General features: G+C 41.0%; 3 protein-coding genes across 4 annotated transcripts; 2 read left to right on the top strand and 1 right to left on the bottom strand.

Moving 5' to 3' along the window:
• The first annotated feature begins 641 nt into the window (after positions 1-641).
• On the top strand, positions 642-10,230 carry ube3b (ubiquitin protein ligase E3B). 2 transcript variants are annotated; one of them, XM_080499005.1, is made up of 27 exons: positions 642-973; positions 1,180-1,350; positions 1,529-1,646; positions 1,818-1,877; positions 1,964-2,068; positions 2,179-2,275; positions 2,382-2,467; positions 2,580-2,662; positions 2,796-2,901; positions 2,984-3,104; positions 3,224-3,401; positions 3,640-3,806; positions 3,899-4,066; positions 4,157-4,328; positions 4,803-4,921; positions 5,002-5,116; positions 5,217-5,316; positions 5,399-5,518; positions 5,625-5,801; positions 5,917-6,027; positions 6,128-6,265; positions 6,363-6,428; positions 6,523-6,581; positions 7,381-7,563; positions 7,876-7,987; positions 8,081-8,173; positions 8,666-10,230. In XM_080499005.1, exons 2-27 carry the CDS (start codon positions 1,190-1,192, stop codon positions 8,855-8,857), a joined length of 3,207 nt encoding a protein of 1,068 aa, XP_080355131.1. In that variant the 5' UTR covers positions 642-973; positions 1,180-1,189; the 3' UTR covers positions 8,858-10,230. The 2 variants fall into 2 exon arrangements, with proteins under 2 accessions (XP_080355131.1, XP_080355132.1); XM_080499006.1 differs by having other exon boundaries at positions 642-1,079.
• A 3,450-nt stretch (positions 10,231-13,680) lies between these two features.
• On the top strand, positions 13,681-16,843 carry aldh3b4 (aldehyde dehydrogenase 3 family, member B4; the record flags this gene model as incomplete). Its single annotated transcript, XM_080499978.1, has 10 exons — positions 13,681-13,742; positions 13,814-14,009; positions 14,094-14,204; positions 14,505-14,625; positions 14,725-14,810; positions 15,212-15,293; positions 15,396-15,785; positions 15,869-16,035; positions 16,136-16,235; positions 16,644-16,843. 10 exons carry the CDS (start codon positions 13,681-13,683, stop codon positions 16,841-16,843), a joined length of 1,515 nt encoding a protein of 504 aa, XP_080356104.1.
• A 370-nt stretch (positions 16,844-17,213) lies between these two features.
• Positions 17,214-19,616, bottom strand: mmab (metabolism of cobalamin associated B). The gene is made up of 9 exons (XM_080499442.1): positions 19,486-19,616; positions 19,036-19,094; positions 18,245-18,338; positions 18,092-18,149; positions 17,936-18,008; positions 17,752-17,849; positions 17,605-17,669; positions 17,428-17,487; positions 17,214-17,347 (listed from the first exon to the last, which is right to left on the bottom strand). The coding sequence occupies exons 1-9, from the start codon at positions 19,575-19,577 to the stop codon at positions 17,263-17,265; spliced, it is 684 nt and encodes a 227-aa protein (XP_080355568.1). The 5' UTR covers positions 19,578-19,616; the 3' UTR covers positions 17,214-17,262.
• Between the last annotated feature and the right edge of the window lie 126 nt (positions 19,617-19,742).

Genomic DNA, 19,742 nt, shown 5'->3' with positions numbered 1-19,742 from the left:
TTTTTAACCAAGCTTATTCTGTGAAAGGCAGAATGCTCAAATGTTCAGATTGCTGTGATGCTTCCCTGTGATAAACATCCATCAATTTATGAATTCACTGTGTAAATGAACTATGAAAGTAAATTCAAGTGTACTCTATCTTACAATGTCAGTGTGTTTTGCACTCAGGTATATCATTGTTCTACTATAATGGCACATTATTTGCAGTAATTCATATTCCATACTACAGTTTAAAATGTCGCAACACCATATCAAATGAAAAAAAAAACGTCCCGTGGAGTCCATAATCGTCGAAGAAAATAAGTAGACACGCAACGTGGAAATTGCTGGAGTTGAATAAAAAACGGGATTAATTATTGTTTTAGTAAACTCAAAGTGTTATTATATCCTCTTGCATTTCTCCAAACTCTGCACGCTTCCGCTACTGAAGGAGCAACGATGAAAACTGTCCCCTCCACACCCGCCCAGTGCAAAGTGTAAAAGAAATCACTGGAAAAAACTAAGTACTCTTCTCACAGCACAAATAAAAATACTTTGAGTGGCTTCAGGCCTCGGTTAATACCATCAATTATTATTCCCGTTTCGCGACTTAAACGCGGAGACAACTATCACCCGGAACCATTTAATGCGACACAGGGGATTAATGGCTGCAGTCACTGTACGGATCTGCTCTTAATGTTTACATTGGAAAACCGTGTGTTCCTCGCGCCTACCGGTCTGCCACTGATACAGGATCACTGCTAACCCAAAAATCCGTCTGAATGCGGCTGGCTTAATGCACGAGGTTGTCCTACAGCCGCTATCAAACGGACAGGCGATCGAACTAGCCCAGAGTGCTAACTATCCCAGCTCCATCTTTACTGTGTCGCTCGCTGCTACAGAGATGACTATTTAGTCCTCTTGTTGTGTTTCACCTTCCCCCCCCTGCTCGGACCCGAAGGACAACCAAATGACTGAGGAGGTATAGCGACAGGTGAGCCCTGCTTGAAGGCCAGAATAAATCCTGTAATCTGCACTATCGCAGGTAGGTGCAGTCTTGTGCTCACTCAAAACAACGATCACGAGCGTTTGTCAGGAAGGTGCAGCTCAAATCAGTGTCTACGGACTATTCAAAACCAGCATGTATATCACCAGGGCATTAAAAAACAAAAAACATGTTTTTACTCTTTCTTTTCCAAGGGAGGGCACAATGTTTAGTGCACCTCAAAGCTCCAAGTCCGAGTTCCTGGACAAAGCCAGGCAGGCCAGAGAGGAGAGGAAGGGACAGAAGGAGAAGGAGAGAGCTGCCACCCAAATCCAAGCTCTGGTCAGGAAATTTCTCTGTCGCTGCAGACTGCAGAAGCAAATCAGGTAAACTCCAAATCTGTTTACTTATTCCATTAAAAAAAAAAAAAAAAAAAAAAATCTCTTCTTGTCTTCCCTGTGTTTGCTATATATACATCAAGTACAATTTAACAACAAATAAACATGAGTAATTTTTTGGTCACACTATTGTTTACTCACAGTCCCCAATCTTTTTTTTCACCAGGAAAGAGGTTGATGACTATTTTCAAGCCTCTGAAACTGGGACATCGAAAAGAAATGCACTTTCAATTTTCAAAATTGCGCGGAAATTACTTTTTATATATTCCCTAGAGGATAAGATGGTGAGTTGCCAGCTATTCCATTTAGAGAAAATACTTAAATGTATTCATTAGCACAACTCTGTTTATAATACCGGGTTCTAATATTCGGTCTCTTTTGTTCTGCTGTATGCTGAACAGTTTAATTTATGATCCACATTTGGGTGATTAAATGTTTATAAACTTGTGTTTCAGAGGTTCGAGAAGCTCTGCCGGGCCATCCTGGCAAGCATGGAGGTCGAAAATGAACCTAAAGTGGGTCTTCAGTTTCTTATACTTTCCATGTCTTCAACATATTCCAAATGTGGCTTTTGTTTTAGTGACTGACATCTGGCCCTCAGGTCTGGTATGTTTCCCTGGCTCTCTCCAAAGACCTCACTATTCCCTGGCTCAAACAGATAAAAGATGTGCTGTGGACTTGTTGTCAGCTCCTGAAAAATTTAAAGGTTTGTCATAATTTGAAGCCAAATGAATATATTTTTTTAATATCTATGTTGTGTGTTGTGTGGTCCAAGATTATATCTGTGTGATTTTTTTTTTTTTTTCCCCTTTCCAGCCTGACATACTTCAGGACAACAAGATGATAACTCTATACCTCACCATGCTGGTGACCTTCACAGACACGTCAACATGGCGAATAGTCCGAGGAAAAGGTAAGTGTCAAATTAGGTTGATGTCCTTGTTTAGAATCATACATTTTGTTGTTGTGTAGCTCGGTTCGTTTTATACACTCATAAGATTTTCTTCTATATATTGAAGGCGAGGCTCTCAGACCTGCTCTGACGAGGATTTGTGAAAACATCATGGGGCATCTCAATCAGAAGGGATTCTATTCAGTACTGCAGGTACTGTGTTACGCCACACACTCGGTGAAACAGTGTGAACTGCTATTATATTCAAGGCAGCCAGTCGTGTTTCATCAAGAAATCTATACTCCGTGTGATCTTTTCTGTTTAGATCTTGCTGACCAATGGCCTGGCTCGTTCCAAGCCTTCTCTCTCCAAAGGCACTTTGACAGCCATCATCACATTGTCATTAAGGTCAATTTGTATTCCAGTTTTAATTGGGTTGAAAAAAAAAAGAACCTTATTCTGAAGTTGTTTTACATCTGATTCACTTTTTAATGGTATTTAATTTAAAGCTAACGTTTAACTTGATTCTGACGTTTTTCAGGCCAGTCATTGCAGCTCACTTCTCAGAAAACCTGCTAAGATCATTCCTCATTCACATCATGTCGGTTCCCGCCATTATATCCCACCTGAGTGTGCTTACTCCAGAGGTAAAATATTATTTGTTCTCTTAGCTCAGTGGTGCTGCTGACATGTAAGAGAGGCTTTTAAGTTTGTGCTCTGTTTCGTCAGTGCATGGCGTCCCTTCAGACACATGACCTGCTGCGGAAATTCATCCTGTTTCTCAGTCGGGAGGAGCAATGTTCGGACATCTGTGTGTGCCTGGAGGGCAGCCACACACTCTGCTTGCTTGGTACAGTTGCTTGATGATATGGAAGCACTTTCCGTATACCAGATCTTGCATAGAGATTATGACAATCACTATCCTGTTTTCAGCCATTGTTTTGAGTGTATCTTTCTCACATATGATAGGGAATCTGATTTACTTGGGATATCTGAACGAGAAAGTGCTCGAAGACGAGGCCAACCACTTTGTGAAGGACCTGACTGACATGCTGTCCTACTGCCAGAGATATGTCTCACAGAAGAAGTCTAACCTAACCCACTGGCACCCTGTCCTGGGCTGGTTCTCCCAAACTGTAGACTATGGGTAAGTGAAACTCTTCATATTTGCTTTAATAATTCAATGATTTGTCACCTCAAAACTGCACTGGGACGAGGTTCCAAATATAGAGCCAAGTGAAATACATATTGTCTATCAGCGGTTTGTTGCCTGTTTAGCCAGAAACATTAAATTAGTTTGTAAACTTGTTCACCTTTTGCCTGTATTAAAAACTATGCCAAATGCAGGTAGTTTCATTCCTCTCTCCCTCTTCTTGTCTCTTCAGTCTTAATGAGTCGATGCCACTGGTCACGAAGCAGCTCCAGCACCTTTGGGGTGTGTCTGTCATTCGGACGCTCTTCAACGACGTCCTCTCGAAGAAGCTGGAGAGCCAGGAGCCCACCCCCCCACCCCCACAGCCGAGCACATCTCAAAACAATCTCCCAGTGAAAAGTATAGTATACGCACAACTCTGCCATGAAACCTGTTCAGAGCGTTCCAATGCTGAGCGACTCATGACATTTCCCGTGCGTCTGTTTTCAAAGACCTCTTCAAGCGAGCGTTTCAGAAGTCGGCTTCTGTGCGTAACATCCTGAAACCCGTCGGAGGAAAGCGCGTCGACTCCGCAGAGGTTCAGAAGGTCTGCAGCATCTGTGTGCTTTACCAGACTGCTCTGTCGACACTGACTCAAATACGCCTCCAGATACTCACCGGTCAGCATCACGGTTTTATCTTCTCCTGGTAAAGCTGAATTGAAGCACTGTGGAAACGGCATTGAGCATACATTTTGTGTTTATTTGCAGGCCTGACACATCTTGATGATCTTTTGCCAAAACTTTGGGCCTTCATTTGTGAGCTTGGGCCTCAGGGGGGCCTCAAACTCTTCATGGAGTGTCTGAACAACGACACCGAAGAGTCCAAGCAGCTCCTGGCTATGCTCGTGCTCTTCTGTGACTGCTCTCGTCACCTCATTACGTAATTGCACCCACTGTAGATAGCTATTCTCACTGCACATACATACGACATGTTGTTTGGCTGTTAAATTTGATCAGCAGGTTGTTAAGATTTGCAACGGTCCCATAGCAGCAAATAGTTAACTAGAGTGATAATGTGATTGATATTATAATAATACGCTATCCAAAAGAAGAATCTACGGTATATTGTTTTGTGTCTTGTGCAATTTGTATACATTAGTATTATATAATATTAGATACATAACTTTTATTGTCATTCTGACACTTTACATCAGAGATGCACTGCAGAACGAAATTTCGATAGAGGTGACCCTCTATCAAAACACACAGAAAGTACCTGAGATAAAATAACTTAAAAATCCCCGAGATAAATTGAATAATTGAATGACAATTTAACCTGCCTCAAAAAAAAACTCATAAAAAAAAAATATATATATTGGTTTTTTGTTCAGTTATTTTGTTAATTATGTTTCAGAATCCTGGATGACATTGAAGTCTATGAAGAACAAACGTCCTTTAAGATTGAGGAACTCATCACTATCTCTTCATTTTTGAACACATTCGTGTACAAGATGATATGGGATGGCATATTAGGTGAATATACGACTTCATTGAAGATTGTGTCGACTTGAAAGGAGGATTTTTGATCCTAAAGTTGTCCCAATGTTTAATAGAAAATGCTAAGGGGGAGAAGCTGGAGTTGTTCCACAGTGTTCACGGCTGGCTGATGGTGCTTTACGAGCGGGACTGCAGGCGAAAGTTCACTCCTGATGAACACTGGCTGCGCAAGTAAATACAAACTCCATAATAGTCGTATCATTCCCTTGATTGTGGACAGACTGCTTAGTAATCAAATATTGCCTTCATTTGTGTTTGTTGTTGTGTTCAGAGACCTGAAGCCAAGCTTGTTGTTCCAAGAGCTCGAAAAAGGCAAGAGAAGAGCCCAGCTTCTACTGCAGTACATCCCGCATGTCATTCCTCATAAAAATGTGAGTAAATGGCTTCCTTTTAATCTAACAGTGAGTGTCACGGTCATTGTCATTCTTGTAATCACTGTCCATGTAATTCCAGCGGGTGCTGCTGTTCAGGAACATCGTTACAAAGGAGAAGGAAAACTTGGGACTGGTAGAGACGAGCTCTGCATCTCCACACGTCACTCATATTACTATCCGTCGCTCCCGGATGTTAGAGGTAACTGTCAAGTGTTCAAATTTGTTTTTGGGACTGAAAGCAAAAACGTTATACAGCTCTATGTGAGTTATTCCAGAATAACACTTGGCTTTTCCACCATTTGAAGGATGGATACGACCAGCTCCGCCGGCTACCTGTGAATTCTATCAAAGGTGTTATCCGTGTGAAGTTTGTCAACGACCTTGGAGTGGACGAAGCCGGTATTGATCAAGATGGTGTCTTCAAAGAGTTTCTAGAGGAGATCATTAAGAAGGTTTTCAATCCTGCTCTCAACCTGTTCAAGGTAAGGTGCCCTTTTGAAGCTGTCAACCTTTTGCGGTGGTTTTTCCTGCTGTGTATGACACATTGTGTATATGTGTGTATATATATATTTATATATATATATATTTTTTTTATAGACTACGAGTGGAAATGAGAGGCTGTATCCGTCACCCACTTCTTACATCCACGAGAACCATTTGCAGCTATTTGAGTTTGTAGGAAAGATGCTTGGAAAAGCTATATACGAGGTAGATTTGATCTCTAACAGAACAATTTATTACTTGTTTTGAGTGTGAAGTCTTTTGGTTATTTGTAATATTCATCTGATCATAACCTCTGTGTACTTAGGGCATTGTGGTGGACGTCCCTTTTGCCTCGTTCTTCCTCAGTCAAGTCTTGGGGCATCATCACAGCACTTTCTACAGCTCCATCGATGAGCTCCCCTCACTGGACTCTGAGTTTTACAAGAATCTCACTTCCATTAAGGTAAAAACAAAGGCACTTCAACTCGTTTCCTCTCATCACCAACTCTGGTTTACATTTCTTTTGCTATAACAAGTATTTCCATTGATGTCATTTTTAGCGTTACGATGGAGACGTAGGAGATCTAGGACTGACATTGTCCTATGATGAAGACGTGATGGGACAGGTATGGATGCACAAAACGGAAGATTTAATACATTATAAATGGACAAATGTGTAAAGAGGTATTTGATTTTTTTTTTTTTGTTCCACCCTTACAGCTTGTCTGTCACGAGTTGATACCTGGAGGGAAAACCATGCCAGTCACCAATGAGAACAAGTATGTCAAATTAATTGTAAATACCATGGCTCATATTTAGGGAAAAGTCCCCCCCCAAAAAATCAAGATATTAAAAGCACATGGCATCAAACAGCTGCTGTTAATATTTTTAAACACACTGGTATACACACTATTAACTTCAATTTTGCCAAACTTCTGAGATTTTTCCTCCTAATATACAGTCTATAGCTCTTAGAGTTTTTGGCCTGCAAGCCAATTTCCATAATAAATTTAACTCTACATTTAAACGAGTTGCCATGTGAAATTACTCCAAAATCAATAATTTCAGTGTTGGAATACATGAAATGCTTGCATGTTTATTACAATGAGAGACATGCAATACGTCTTTTTCATATCAATTCGCTATCATTAATCTCATAAATTCTTGTGGTAGAAGTGCTCACGTTATTTCCTGATCTGATTTCCTGATTTCCTGTTACTCCAGTCGTGCTCCAATTCCCCCTGCTCCTTCCACAGTGCATCATCCTCACTGCTATCCAAAACATTTAAAATGCAGAATTTTCAAGGCTTTGAATGGCTTGTTTAACAGCAATGTTGAGCGCTTGTATCCGACCTTTCACAAAGTATTTTCACGAAGTTACCATTCAATGCGCTCTCTAAGACGATCACATTTTTTTCAGATGTATGTCCAGAAAGACCTGTCTTGCATTCAGACCAGCATTATATTTGCTAACAGGAGCTATATTGACCTGTTTTGTGTTCAAAATTGTGCTTTTCTGAATGTTGCGTGTGATTTAAAATCACCATTCGTCTCTGTTTGCATCTTTGTCGATCACAGGATCAGCTACATCCACCTCATGGCTCACTTTCGGATGCACACGCAGATTAAGGAGCAAACTGCCGCTTTCATTCGGGGCTTCCGCAGCATCATTAATCCAGAGTGGTTGCACATGTTTTCCACACCTGAGGTTCAACGCCTTGTCTCAGGAGATAATGCTGAGATTGATCTAGATGACCTCAAGTACGTAACAAATTGACATCTTTGATATATATTTTTCTCCCTTGTTCTGTTTGGCAGCTAGCGCAAACTATATTGTTGATTGAGAGCCTTTCAATGTCGGGACAGTTTTTGCTCTTGCAGCAGGAAGAGACGTCTGTGGTCATTCAGGCAATGGATGTTGTCTTGTGAATATTGCCGTCACAAATGCCTAAGAAGACAACAAATGAGATTCTCATCAAACTTTCAAACTGTTTAAAATTGATATTTCTTTATGAGTCTACGATGATTAGTCTACTTTGTTGTCATTATTGTTGCTTCACCTCTATTTACCAGGAAACACACGGTCTACTATGGAGGGTTTCACAGCAGTCATCGTGTCATCATCTGGCTGTGGGACATCCTGTCCAGTGACTTCAACTCTGATGAGAGAGCTATGTTCCTTAAAGTAGGTTTCTGCTTTTAAAAATGGGTGTATAATTGACTTGTTGTTTTAAATGATAAAGCTGAGTCATGTGACCATATATTGCTTTTGTAACAGTTCGTTACCAGCTGCTCGAGACCACCTCTGTTAGGTTTTGCCTACCTCAAGCCACCATTCTCCATTCGATGTGTGGAAGTGTCCGATGATCAGGTGACAATGACATCTTCTGGGTTATTTTATTTTATGTTGTGTTTTAAAGTAAAACCAGTAACAGTATATTTATCAGTAAATTAACATTTTGTTCTCAAATTTGATGTGTTAGAAGACGGACAAAATAAGAAAGTGTAAAGATTTGATTGGAGTCAAGTTGTGATGGTTAAACAAGTTGGTCAGAGCATTTCCAAACCTACAGCCAAAATTTCTCAGTTCTCAAAGTAATCCTGTGCCAGTGTACTGTGCAGTTCATAGAGGGTCTCCCTTCCAAATTGCTGGACCCAAAGCATTTGCTGCTAACATCTTGATGGTAGATACCACAGCACCCTGTCGGATGTCTAATGAAGAGCCATTCTTCGGCCACTTTGGCAATAAAAAGAGTCCCGACAGAGTATTGGACAGGCGGTCGTAACTGTATAGCCGTTTGACACGTGTGTGTTTGTAATGAATTAAATTTGATCATATTTTATATCTTGTTTTTGTGTCCAGGATACTGGGGACACCCTTGGCAGTGTCCTTAGGGGCTTTTTCACAATCCGGAAAAAGGAGCCGGGCGGTCGACTACCTACTTCATCGACATGTTTCAACCTGCTCAAGCTGCCTAACTACAGCAAGAAGAGCATCCTGCGCGACAAACTGCGCTACGCTATAAGTATGAATACGGGCTTTGAGCTGTCCTAACTCAGTTGCACCTGGACAATCTGCACGAACTGCACCGGAGGGTTATTTCAAACGGCCTGAATCAAGCAAGAGGCTCAGCTTACCTGGACTGGAGCCTCTGACATCAAGAGGGGGAATCACTTAAACACAAGCGGACTCATAAAGGAATCTACAAATTCTCCTTTTTGTCAGCTTTACAACCTGGTTGAGCTCTGTGGAGGTGAGCTCTACTTCAGCTCCCTCTGCCCATCAAAGTGGGTGCTGTCTCTGCAGCACAGTTCACTTTGTAACAGCTCCCTCAGCCACTCCAAAAACGGAATATATCTGGTATTTAACTTAATAGAATACAGATATACTGTGGCTGGATCTCTGTTTCTCAGGCTTAACAGAATCATTCTTGGAACTAACACTCCCATTTTAAGTGAAATGGAAAGCAATACAGATGCAATGCAAGCCATTAGACACGTGGTCGATTCACCCTAATAAAACCAAGTGATGCATCGATAATATACTTACACCTTCGATTCCATTATACAGACAACTTCAAGCTGATATTGGATGAGTCTTAAAATATTTCTGCTGAACAAAATGCATCTTTTCTAAGTGGAAGACAAATCATTGTCCTGTGTTCATAGTCCACAGAGGAGCTGTGGATCCTGCGTTGATTCCATAATGTCTCGTTTTGAGGGAAATCTTTGTCCTTCGTATGTTTCTCCCCGCTAAAAGACACTGCAGTCACTTGAGAGATGGTAACCTCCCGATGGAATTTGTTTTCATGTTTTCAATGCATCTGAAATCGGCCTCCGTTCAGGTGCAGTAAAGGAAAAAAATGTCTAGAATGTGTGATTTGTTGTTGATTAACTTAAAAAGAAATGTCCGTGCTGTAGCGTTTGTTACTTTTGAAGAAAAGAACAGAAAATGTTTTGTCGCCGTTTGTTTTTTGCTCAGAAGAACAGAAACCTCTGTTTCCGGTCACATGAGGGAAAGCGTCACCATCGAAGTCTCGTGATTAATGGATCTTTGAATAATGCAGAGTGCCTCATTAACTGCCGCCACATCAAACTGTCATGTTTCATTTGTAAACAAGAACCACATTTATCGGAAACAAGCCATAGAAATGGGGGCTATGGTCCTGGACTTATTCTCTGTTCCTTTAAAGAAGACGGAGCAGTAACCCAGCCACTGTACTACCACCACCACAACAACAAACGAGGAGGGTCTTATTGCAACGCCCTTTGATTTCTGAGGACTTTTGAAGCCATGTGGGAAAAAAAGAAAAAGAAAATTAGGTTTCAGAACCTTTCAACATGATGTCATGGACTGGTTGGTCAATCAAAAGTAACTGCTTGAGTTGATGTTCCCTTGAAAATATTGCACATGTTTTTTTTGCTTATTGTGGCTGTACTGGGGGGGGGGGGTGGGGGGGGTGGGGGGGACATGAGGGTGAATGTTACCTAATCAGCCTAAATATTACTTAATACAGGGTTCATTTACATCTGAAAGGTCATGAAGACACTTTTTGGTAGTTTACTAGAAAGATGACTCCACCTTTCAAAGAAAGGGTTAACATAAAATATCTAATCTTTACCAAATTAATCATTATGCAAAAAAAAAAAAGTGTTTTCTGTCGATAATGAATATGGATACTTTTCTGGATAAGTAACATAGCATATAGAAGGTAATGGTGGTTTGTGCCATGTCACTAACAAGTTCAAAGATTGAAAAAAGCCTCATAACTTCATGCAACCCTGGAAATGTGTAAAGAAAAGGCAAGAAAACAAGCTGATGGCATTACATTTATTTCTGAGTTACTAATGAAATAAATGAGATCACTCATGAGGTTACTAATGAGATTGGTCCACTTTCAGATCTGACAAATCACAGCAGGGTTTTACCTCAGCTCTCGTTCTTTTTCTGTCTATTCAAGCAAGAATTGGAAACGGTGATGCTCTAAAGTAAATTTGTGTTTTTGTGCAAGAGAGATGAAAGATACCTCACATGCTCGTCTGTCTCCGTTGATGAGGTCACTCATCTGTTCTAAATGATGTCAACAGTATAGGCTAGACTTTAAATGTACCCGTGTACTGCTGAAGCTGAATTTGAAATCCACTCTTTTTTTGGTATGATAAAAAAAATTATCCTGGAAATGTTGCCACCATTCCCGTGAACATTTCCCATCTCTTTTTCAAAGTGTCTTTGAAATTAGCTGCACTACAGTATGGAGTGTCTTATTGTATAAAGAGAGGGGGAGAACACGAGATACCCATGTAAGATTTGTCCATGTGTAAAATATCTTTTTTCCTGTAATAGTAAATCATGTACACAAGTATTATATAAAACCATTTAAAATCATTTGCAGATTATGTTTTTTTTTAGTTTTTTTTTTAAACATGAATTGTTGATTTATGACGCCTGTTAATTCAAATCCATGTGTCCAGAACATTTTGTCTGTCGGTCAAGCTGGGAAACGGCTTGTGTGGCCTGCTAACACTGACTATGGGTGAATGAAGGACACACTCTGAACTAGATATGAGCTTTTACAGAATCTTGATGGATGGTTGCTTCTGTTACATAGTGCCTTTCCTTTTCTCCATCACCAATCACTGTTGAGCAAAGTCACATCCCAGTCATACCAGTGACTAGCAGTGAGCTTGATGGACTGGTAAACGATTGTTTCATTAAGTGATCCTGATCTTGCTCAGGCTACCTGGCTGGGTGAGTGATCTGTGAATTAAAATGGGAAAGTAACTTGAAGATCCATGCCTCCATCTTCTAAACTGCTTTGTCCGACCCTGTGTTGCTGTAGCCCTGGAGATGATTCTACATTACACAGGTTCCAGGCAAAGTACACCTTGAATAGGTCACCAGTCCATCACAGGGTGAAAACCAAAGAGACCAACACATTCTCATTTATAACAGTTAATTTAGAGGCTCTTTTTCACCTTAAATACCTGGATTTACTGTGTGGAAGGAAACTGAAGCAATATAAAACTTTATGCAGTATTGAAGCAGTTAACCAGGATGATGATGCAGTTTTCATATTGTGTGGAAGACTATGATGGCCAAATGTATTTATATATATAAATTCCCCTCTCGCCCTCCGCGGGCGGTCACCTGTTTTTTCTATTCCAAGCTCGGGTCCTCTACCAGAGGCCTGGGAGCTTGATGGTCCTGCGCAGTATCTTTGCTGTTCCAAGTACTGCACTTTTCTGGACTGAGATGTCCGAGGTTGTTCCAGGGATCTGCTGTAGCCACTCCTCCAGTTTGGGGGTTACTGCCCCGAGTGCTCCGATTACCACTTACCACTCCGATTACCATATATATATATATATTACAATTTTCTGTTGACCTGATGTTGGTGGCAGTTTAAACAAGTTACGTTCAAATGAAAAACAAATTCCACACAGATTTTTAGGAACTCAAGATTATTTCCCTTTCTGTAGTGGTTAGACATAATAAGGAATGAACCGATATGGTTGATCTGGTTTCTGACCATTTGTTGCACCTCACTGCAGGCCGGCCAATCCTCATGCATCGAGCATGAAACTCATTTGACTCTGAAGTCACGCTGTCATATCACACATGCCTTTTCTCACACCAAGTTGCAGTTGTTGTTGCTGATTTACTGAACTTGTTCCACACCAGTCGATGATGGTACATATACACTATTAGAATACTGCTATGATTCAATATGGCCAAGTGTAAAATCTTTATTCTGAAAATGATGGCTGATGCTATTGCCCAAAATTAACTATTACTCTTGTGGTTTTACGGCATACTCTATTTTTTAGCTTTTAAAATTGAATTGATCATTGTTTTAATACTTGCACATCAGGCAGTTTGTTACAATACAGATACGTTTGTCTTGAACAGAAATCCTTTAGTATGATTTCTCAAACATTGGGAGATAGAGGATCACATTGGGAGATAGATTTTTTTTGTTGTGGGACGAAACTCTTCTGAACTACACTACAATAGTAACACAGTGACTTGGAAAAGTAACTTTAATCTGATTCCTGGTTTGGAAATAGTATCGCGTTGGATTACTTGTTACTGAAAACTTGTTACTTACAGACTGACCATTCAAACTCACAAAAGGGAGAACATGCACATCCCACCCAGAAAGGGGAGCTTGGATTCAAACCCACATCATTCCTGCGATAAGGAAAGAGTCAAATAACTTCAAAATTAATGATTTGGCAGCTTGGCCTCCCTGTCTTATTATATTTATGTCACATCTCGGGTGAGGCCAATGAGCACTTCAGCAGAGGCCATGGCCACCTCACCTCTCTCTCCTGGAACCGCCCCTGTGATTGAAGGCACATGAGTACAGAACTGTTCCATAACGCTTTTTTTCTAGTCACCGTCAACGGCGGATTAAGCTTCAAAAGCCCCCGTGAGCATGAAGTTGTTTTGAGGATTTCTGCAAGCCGTCTGAGCCAGATCGTTCTCCACAATGAGTCTGCAGAGTCCTTCTCCATCCCGCTGGTTCAAATCGCTGCGCAGGTAAACCACTCATAACTTTTCCCGTTTTGGCCATGAAGGGAGCCCAGCTTGCAAAGTAACCAGTTGTGTTTTGTGTGAAGGATTTGTCACGCATTTTCCACCTGCAGTGACAGCGATACCTTTGCTGCCTGTCTTGGGGTTTATGGTTACGCGATCATCAGGTGCTTAGATTCTAATAAGACTCCGGCTTTGTTAGTTTTACGCACATCACCTGACTGGCTGGAGTTGCTTGGATTTGTCTTCTTCTTCCTGCCACTGGGACTTTCACTGCATGGGCTTAACTCCACAATACTCCATTCAGAGGGTTCACCACTGGAGATTTGTTGACTGGAATACACATGAGTGGGAAAGTAAGGGCGTGCTTTGTTTGTCAGAGGAATGGCCGGTTAACATGCAGAAGGTAAAGTGATCAGATTTGGACTTCAATGTACTTCATCGTCCTGTGATGTTCAGACTGGTTCTATTTTCCAGGACCAGGCTGGGGGAGCCCTGCGTGAAAGCATACCCTACCGAGTATGGGACTCTGTTGAAGAGAGCTCGGCTTGCCTTTCAGGCCGGACGCACCCTGAAGGAGAATTTCAGACAGTACCAGCTGGATGCTGTGGTGCGGATGCTGGAGGAGCACGAGTGTGACTTCGTGGAGGCCCTTGGAAGGGACCTTCACAAGGTGAGGGCTGAACCAGTCTCATATCATTTTGGTTGTTGGTGCACCAGTGGTTATCTTTCCTACATGCGTCACGTTTTCTTTCAGCCACGGTTCGAAACCGTTGTGGCTGAGCTGACCCTTGTCAAGAATGAAGCTTTTCATGCCATCAATAACCTGAAGACGTGGATGCAGCCGCAGCATGCAGAGAGGAACCTGGTGAGATTATTGCTTGCAATGTCACCCTTATTCCAAAAAAAAAAAAAAAAAACTTCCTACAACTTCTTCATGACATTATATGGATTATTCATGACTTGCACAAGTGTTTTGGAGTGAACATTCCGGCTCGCTGTTACAAAGAAAAGCATTGTGCTGAGCCCGTCAAAGCAGATTAAAAGTTAATGCCTTGCCCTTTTCTGTAAGAGGAAAGTGGACTTGTGTCTTTTCCCTTCTGTTTTGTCAGTCCTGATGTTTTATTTGACTTGTAAACCAAGTCTGAGGTCGTCTGTGTTTTTGCAGTCCACCACGTTGGATGAATGTGTGGTGATCAGTGAACCTCTGGGGGTGGTGTTCATCAGAGGAACCTGGTGCAGTCCGGTCCAAATGTGCCTGGGGCCTCTGGTTGGGGCCATTGCAGCAGGTGCATCCAAAGCCTATTAAATCCTTTCGCTCAACCACACACAAACATACTTACACCCTGACTCTGATGTCACTGATGGCATTTTGATTATTCCTGTAGGGAACTGTGCGATCATCAGCCCTTCTGAGTGCACGACTCACACAGCAGAGCTTCTCCATCGTCTCATTCCCTTCTACTTGGACAATGTGAGTAAACAAGCACAAATGAGTGTTTCTGTCAAAACATGGCTTTCATTTGTCTGGCGGATGATATAATTTGATAGCCAAGTTGGCTATTACCATTTAAGTTACTCCAGTCGGCCCAAAGCCATCTTATCCAATTCAATCGCCCAACGGCTCTCAATGACTCATTAGCATGAGTCGGCCTCAGCTGGTACTTTTTGTTCTGTGCTTCATCAAAGATGACATTTAACCAAAAAGACTCAAATATACCATATTTAACCAAATCTGAGATTCTGTATTTCAAGGCAAAAATAGCCGACTCATCAATTATGATATTTAGAGATTGATTTGATTTTTGCAGGTGAATCACAAAGAAATTTGTGCTCCAGACAATGATCTCATCCAAAGTTCTTATTTTCCTCAAGGAATGCTTCCATGTGATTATTGCAGGCCTGAGTGACTTGCCTGAAATCTTGGATCTCAAATTTGACCATATTTTCTTTACAGGTAAATACAGAATTACATTTAATTCCCCCTCCTATTTTCTGTCTTTTTTTGAGTATAGTTTTATTAGCTCGCAATGTATTAACCTTTGCTGTTGCACCACAGGAAACCGAGAGGATGGAAGCAGAATTGCTCTGGCAGCAGCTCGCACTTTCACACCTGTCACCCTAATTTTGGGAGGCAAGAATCCATGTTATGTGGACGAGCACTGTGACATTGGCACCACCGTGCAGCGTATTGCTTGGGCGCGCTTCCACAGTGCTGGCCAGAGCTTAGTGGCTCCCGGCTACATTTTATGCCATGCAGATGTGAAAGCACGGTTGGTGCAGGCCCTAAAGTGCTGCCTGATGCAGTTCTATGGTCCTGATCCCAGAGAATCCCGCAGCTTTGGTCGAATGGTCAATATGGAAATCTTCAACCGAATGAGAGATGTGTTGTGGAGATCTGGCAAGGTGGCCATCGGTGGGCAGGTGATAGAGGCTGAGAAATATATTGGTAAGTACTTTATATTTTTGTTCTCCTAATGTCACGCAATAACTGTAACGTATCTCATTCTGCTGTTTTTGTTCCATCTGAAGCACCGACAATCCTGACAGAGGTGACGGAATCCGACCCAATTATGCAACAAGAGGTGTTTGGCCCAGTTCTTCCCATTCTGACAGTTGACAGTGTGGATGAGGCAATTACCTTTATCAATAAACAAGAGAAACCCCTCTGTGTGTACGCATATTCCACCAACAGTAAGGTAGATTGTAACGCTTAAAGTCAAGACCCTGTATTTATTGTCATGCCTTGTGTTGGCAACATTTATTCTGATTTTGTGATTATATATTCTGACCTTGCAGGTGATTACCAGACTAATGAGTGAGACCTCTAGTGGGAGCTTTTGCTCCAACGACTGTGCCCTGCAGAGTCTTATGGTGGCTTTGCCTTTTGGTGGAGTAGGTAAGAACATTTCAAGTGTTACACAAGGTGACAGCCATGAATTGTTCTTTTTATTAAGGCCACGGATAAAGAATTTGTTTTTACTGTTAAGCATTATTAAAAATCCACTCATATAAGGTCTTTTTCTTTGGTTCAATTTCCAAATAGTGAAGAGTACATTTACATGTTAATAGTGTTGGCGGTGAAATAAAAAAAGTAAAAATACAGAAATATCTTCAGCTTTAGACCTTCATCTCTTTAATATAGTTAGAAACACTGGTGATTTCTGTAAAGGTAATCATCTAATGAGGTGGTCATTTAAGTGCTGTTGTCTTAGCCACGCCGATTTTAACAATAAGAGCTTGATCCCAGAATTATCTGGTTTGAAAAACATTTCTCACAAAAACTACATTTCCTTTTTCTCCACAGGTGCCAGTGGAATGGGCTCTTTTCATGGCCGCTACAGCTTTGATAGCTTCTCTCACAGAAAATCATGCCTGCTAAGAGGCACTCGGTTTGAGTGCGTCACCTTCCTGCGTTACCCGCCCTATGAGGACCGCAATCTGTCTCTAATGACATGGGCCAGTACATTGTCCCAGAGGAGCCAGGGCTGGTGCCAGATCTTGTGACTTGTGCACTGGAATAATACAAAATGTTCCTGAAGCCATGAACGGGCCCGACAAGCAAGTGTATGGTTGTATGTTGAAAAATTAATTATGGAATATCCACAAAGGCACAGTCACACCTGACAGATAATATTTCTAGTAAATGTTTATTGTTGTAGTTTGTTGAGACAGCCATGGAAAACCTTTAGTCATTATTAAATCTGAAAAAAAATCTGGAAAACCAATTCACCTGTAAATATTGTTAGCCCAATGTACATGTTTAATCAAACATTATTGGGGAAAATCGGGAATCTGTATATCAAGACGGAACTGTCTTTTAGACCTCTCCTGTGTGTATTTTTGTATGTATAAAATTACATATCAATCACAACCATTTTCAGATGAAATTATGCTCATGATTTATTTGAGGCATTTGGATAAGATCATTCAGGTCTCTGGTAGATTTTCTCCTTGTTGCCTTCTTTCATTGCTGCATATCTGGCCATGGTGAACAGGTAGTCGCTCAGTCTGAGTGAGAATATTAAGAAATATATCAGATTTGTTGTGAGAGAAAAATTACACATTTATGTTAAAAGTAACAGACTCACCTGTTCAGGAACTTGGCAACATCTGGATCTGCCTCCCCCGCTCTTACAATTGGAGCAACACTGTAATAACAACAAAAGACTGTCAGAACCAAATGTACCAGCGAAACAAGACAACGAGATTAAAATTATTCATCAGAATGTGATAATGTTAGAAGTTCGGAACACAATGAGACTGACCTGCGTTCTGCTCTCCGACAGACTGTCCGGGCCAAATGCAGAGCTGCGCTACACTTCCCACCTGACTATAAAGCATAACGCAGAAGTGTTACTGCAACAGGAATACCTGGACCCCCATGAGAATACTACAAACATGTATAGACTCACTGGCAAAATGAAGTTGGTCAGTGGAGGAAGTTCTTCCGTAAATTCATCAATCCATTTTTCCAGGTCTGTGATTGGCTGAGTAGTAAATTTAGTTTTTTCTTAGTAAGACAAAACAGAGAAAAAGTCATCCTTTGACCAATGGAGATGCAATAAATCAAGTTCTACTGTATTTGCACAAGCCTACGTATATGGCTGTCTCTTGCTGATGATAGAGGGGTAGCAATATTGGATCCCACATCTTGTAAAATGCACTGTATCTGTATTGAAAAAAGAAACATCGCTGGTAAATGTATAATATCGGCACTAATGGTGATAGATAAACGCAACATGAGAATCAAACCTTGTCCAGCTGATGTGTGAATGAGAGACCTTTGTCAATGCAAAATTCTCTGGCCAGTCTGTAGGAAAAACAAACCATGATTATAACTTTGGAAAAGGCAAGTGGAAAAACAAGTGCATTGCGACATATAAATACATAAAGTACGAAATGTACCCAATAACTGAAGACAGCTCATCGGTATTTCCTAAGGCTTCAAATACATGATCTTCCTTTGGCCTTCGTTCTCCTGTAAATGTGCTTGAGAAACCTGCACACCAAAAGTCAAGTCATCTCGAGGACTATGGAGGTGAAAATGATCAGCACAATACAGGCAATATTGGTGACAACAGTAACAGAAATATTGACTTGATTTAGTTCAGGAATGTTATTGTACAGGAATGTCACACTCACACACGTACATGTGCCTCCATGCATTATTTGTCAGCGTAAAAGTTTAATCCTCAATCCTAATCCGGTCTAAAGTCTATGGTGTATGATAACATTACACTTAAAGGATTAGTGAATCTCCAGTGAACTGACAGGATACCAGTAGACATAAAACTAGGATGGAATTTGCGAAGGGGAAATGTTTTGTATGTTTTATACGTCCAGGCTCCAAGTCATTATTTTTCTGTCCCTTTGTGCACATAACTACCTCACCAGTGGATGACTAGGTTTGCCTAATGCCAAGCAGTAATTACTTGGTGAAAGGCAAATTCACTTTGGTTCTTTCAAAAGATATTCATTAAATTAAAACAGAGTTAATGTTTAAAGTAAATGCTATGGTACGTCTATATACAGTATGCTGCCTTCACACCAGTTCTATGATAACAGAAAGCTCTCCACATATGAAGCAATTAAAGCTAGAAGATATGTCTATTGATCTAAAATATAGATTGAAACGAGCAATACTATTCTGTATCTTTGTTTAAATATGTTGTTTTATCAATGAACTGAATAGTAACCTTTGTCCCCAGTTTTGGTGTATATTTTAGGTATTCTCTTGTCTCCATCGGTTCCATAACTGTTGAATAGAGAGGAAAAGAAAAGTAAACCATCCTGGTTTCATCATACATTGGACTACATTAATAAGCCAGCTATAGGTCGTTGATATCTTTATTGTAGGACAATAATATATTGTGATTAATTCATGATTTGGATGAAGCTGCTTGTACATAATTCACGTGTCACACCATGACCCTAATGAAGTTAGAATTGAATCAACGTGTGGTTGACTGCATATATAATAAAGACAACCCAAGTGATCCTAATTGCTTCACAAAGTCTTCACAGTTGAATGTTCCTCATAGCATGATCTGTTATGAAAGCTGCTACCAGCCTGCAGCTGAACATGGAATGACACGAGCAGGAGCCCAAAGTTTGTAAACTAACACAGAACAAAGACGTGCTGATACCTTCTGAGTGAACAACACAGAGGAATGTTCGTCCAGCGCTGGTTTATTAACCTGCAGCTCCAGCGGATGTGAGCAGGTCTGATAATAAACATGTTGGAGCTATGCTAGGCAGCTGCTAAAGTTGAATGGTGTTTCTGACTTGTTTGTCCCTTTGCAGCCTCCGTAGGCAATGGGCGTTTCCTTTTAAATCGTATGAACGTGAACCCACGGAGAGAAGGACGCTGATTGGTCAACAGGAAACCTGTTGGAGAATCAGC

This window comes from Blennius ocellaris (genome assembly GCF_963422515.1).
Source record: "Blennius ocellaris genome assembly, chromosome: 7".
NCBI lineage: Eukaryota > Metazoa > Chordata > Actinopteri > Blenniiformes > Blenniidae > Blennius > Blennius ocellaris.
The sequence above is the reverse complement of the archived record's forward strand: the minus strand, read 5'-3'. Positions and strand labels throughout refer to the sequence as shown.